The sequence below is a fragment of the Myotis davidii genome, unplaced genomic scaffold (assembly GCF_000327345.1).
Source record: "Myotis davidii unplaced genomic scaffold, ASM32734v1 scaffold684, whole genome shotgun sequence".
Taxonomy (NCBI): Eukaryota; Metazoa; Chordata; class Mammalia; order Chiroptera; family Vespertilionidae; genus Myotis; species Myotis davidii.
Window position 1 is genome coordinate 2,128,506 of NW_006295564.1, and position 1,974 is coordinate 2,130,479.

A 1,974-nucleotide genomic window follows, 5' to 3' on the forward strand; every position below is an offset into this window, starting at 1 on the left:
TATACATATATATATTTCAGAGAGAAAGCGAGAGGGAGAGAGAGAGAGAAACATCAATGATGAGATGGAATCATTGACTGGCTGCCTCCTGCACACCCCACCTGACGGGGAATGGAGCCGTGACCTCCTGGTTCAGAGGTCAAAGTTCAACCACTGAGCAAGCAACGCCACCTGGGCGAGTCAGGGCCAGTTTCCAGGCATCTTGTGTCTCAGGAGAGGGAGTAGGGAAGCCCACGGGCAGCCTGAAGGCCCTTAGGGGAGAGCCCAGGAGCTGGAGAGATTTCCAGGTCCTCTCTGAAGTCTTAAGCTTTGTTCAGGGCTCCCCATTCCACAGCTCACACCAGCCCCAGCCACTCCTTGGTGGCCTCCTGCCTCAAGGTGCTATTAGCATTTTACCCTTGGATCTTCCTGAGGTTTCTAGTCCCAGGAAGACCCAGAGACCGAAAGGAAAGACTTGAGGGGGAGGCCTTTGAGGCAAATACGATAAAGCTCCAAAGCCTGTGAGTTTGTTTGGAGAGAGTACACAGTAGTCCCTCTTTACCACGGTTTAGCTTTTCGTAGTTTCAGTTACCCGCCATCAAGGGTCTAGTCTGATATGAACATTAAATGGCAAATTCAAAAAATAATGAATTTGTAAGTTTTAAATTGGGCTCGGTTTTGTGTAGACCCCCACCCCTCTGTCCTGCCAGGAATGTTAGTCATCCCTTTGTCCAGGGTGTACTGTGCTATCCCCCCACTCTTGATTATCAGATAGATAGTGACAGTATCACAGTGCTTATGTTCAAGTAACTCTTATTTTACTTCATAATAGTGCCAATGTGCAAGAGTGGTGACGCTGGCAATTTGGATGTGTCAAAGAGAAGCCGTAAACCCTTCCTTTAATGGAAAAGGTGGATGTACCAGTATATACAGGAAAAAATTTGGTACTATCTGCAGTTATAGGCATTCACTTGGGGTTGTGGAACGTAGATCTGGTATGTGTGTGGAACTACTGGACTGTGCCCTGAAATGCTGATCAGATACCTCTATGTGTGAGCAAGTCTTTGTAGACACTTTATGGACATCATTGCTTATACAAGCTTGAGATGTGGTTTTGTCCTCAGGAGACTTATATATAGTCTATCTGAAAGCCAAACCAACGCAAGAAAAATAAAAGTGAATAATAAAGGTCTATACTAGTGCCTGACGGAGTAGGCAGTCAACAGATATTTGTCAGTTAAATGAATGAAAGTGTGAATGAGCCCTAACTGTTTGGCTCAGTGGATAGAGCGTTGGCCTGTGGACTGAGGAGTCCCAGGTTTGATTCCGGTCGAGGGCATATACCTTGGTTGCGGGCACATCCCCGTAGTGGGTGCGCAGGAGGCAGGTGGTTGATGTTTCTCGCTCATCAATGTTTCTAACTCTCTATCCCTCTCCCTTCCTCTCTGTAAAAATCAATAACATGTATTTAAAAAAGAAAGAAATTGTGAATGAATGAGACTCAAGGTACAGAGGGAGAGTGCAATGCAGGTGAAAGAGAAGGACTTGTGGGTCGTCTGAGGAGGTGGGACTAGGTCCGGAGAGGGGCCACATGCTCCTGGCTTTCCTGAGCCTACAAGGGCACGGGTGTGGGCGCTGGGCCCAGGATGCCTGCAGAGGACGTGCCGGGCCAGGGTCCCAACCGCGCTCGCCGGCGGGTCCAGGTGCTGCGAGAGAGGGCGCGGTTTTCCGCCGCCCCCCCACCCCCCTCGGGCTCAGAGACCAGAAAAGGGCCCTCGGGGAGGAAGCGCAAGTCCGCGGCCCGCCCCGTGGCGTCCCACCCACGGCGTCCCCTCCCCTCCGGCTGCGGGAAAAGCGGCCGCGGGCTCTGCTGCTCGCTGTGGGGCGGCGGGCGGACGAGATGCGGGCGCAGCCGCTCGGGGCCGCGGTGCTGGTGCTGGGGGCGCTGGCGGGCGTCGGCGTCGGAGTCGGAGGTGAGTGAGGCTCCCGGTGGCG

At 52.5% G+C, this 1,974-nt stretch overlaps 1 protein-coding gene across 2 annotated transcripts in view; it reads left to right on the forward strand.

Moving 5' to 3' along the window:
- The first annotated feature begins 1,730 nt into the window (after window positions 1–1,730).
- ITGB3 (integrin subunit beta 3) overlaps window positions 1,731–1,974 on the forward strand; it is a 51,768-nt gene continuing 51,524 nt past the window's right edge. Inside the window, exon 1 of one of the 2 annotated variants that reach the window (XM_006770271.2) lies at window positions 1,731–1,952. In XM_006770271.2, coding sequence (XP_006770334.1) covers window positions 1,880–1,952 — 73 coding nt within the window. In that variant the 5' untranslated portion in view covers window positions 1,731–1,879. The remainder of the gene's footprint in view (window positions 1,953–1,974) is intronic. The other variant, XM_006770272.2, reaches the window with a different exon arrangement.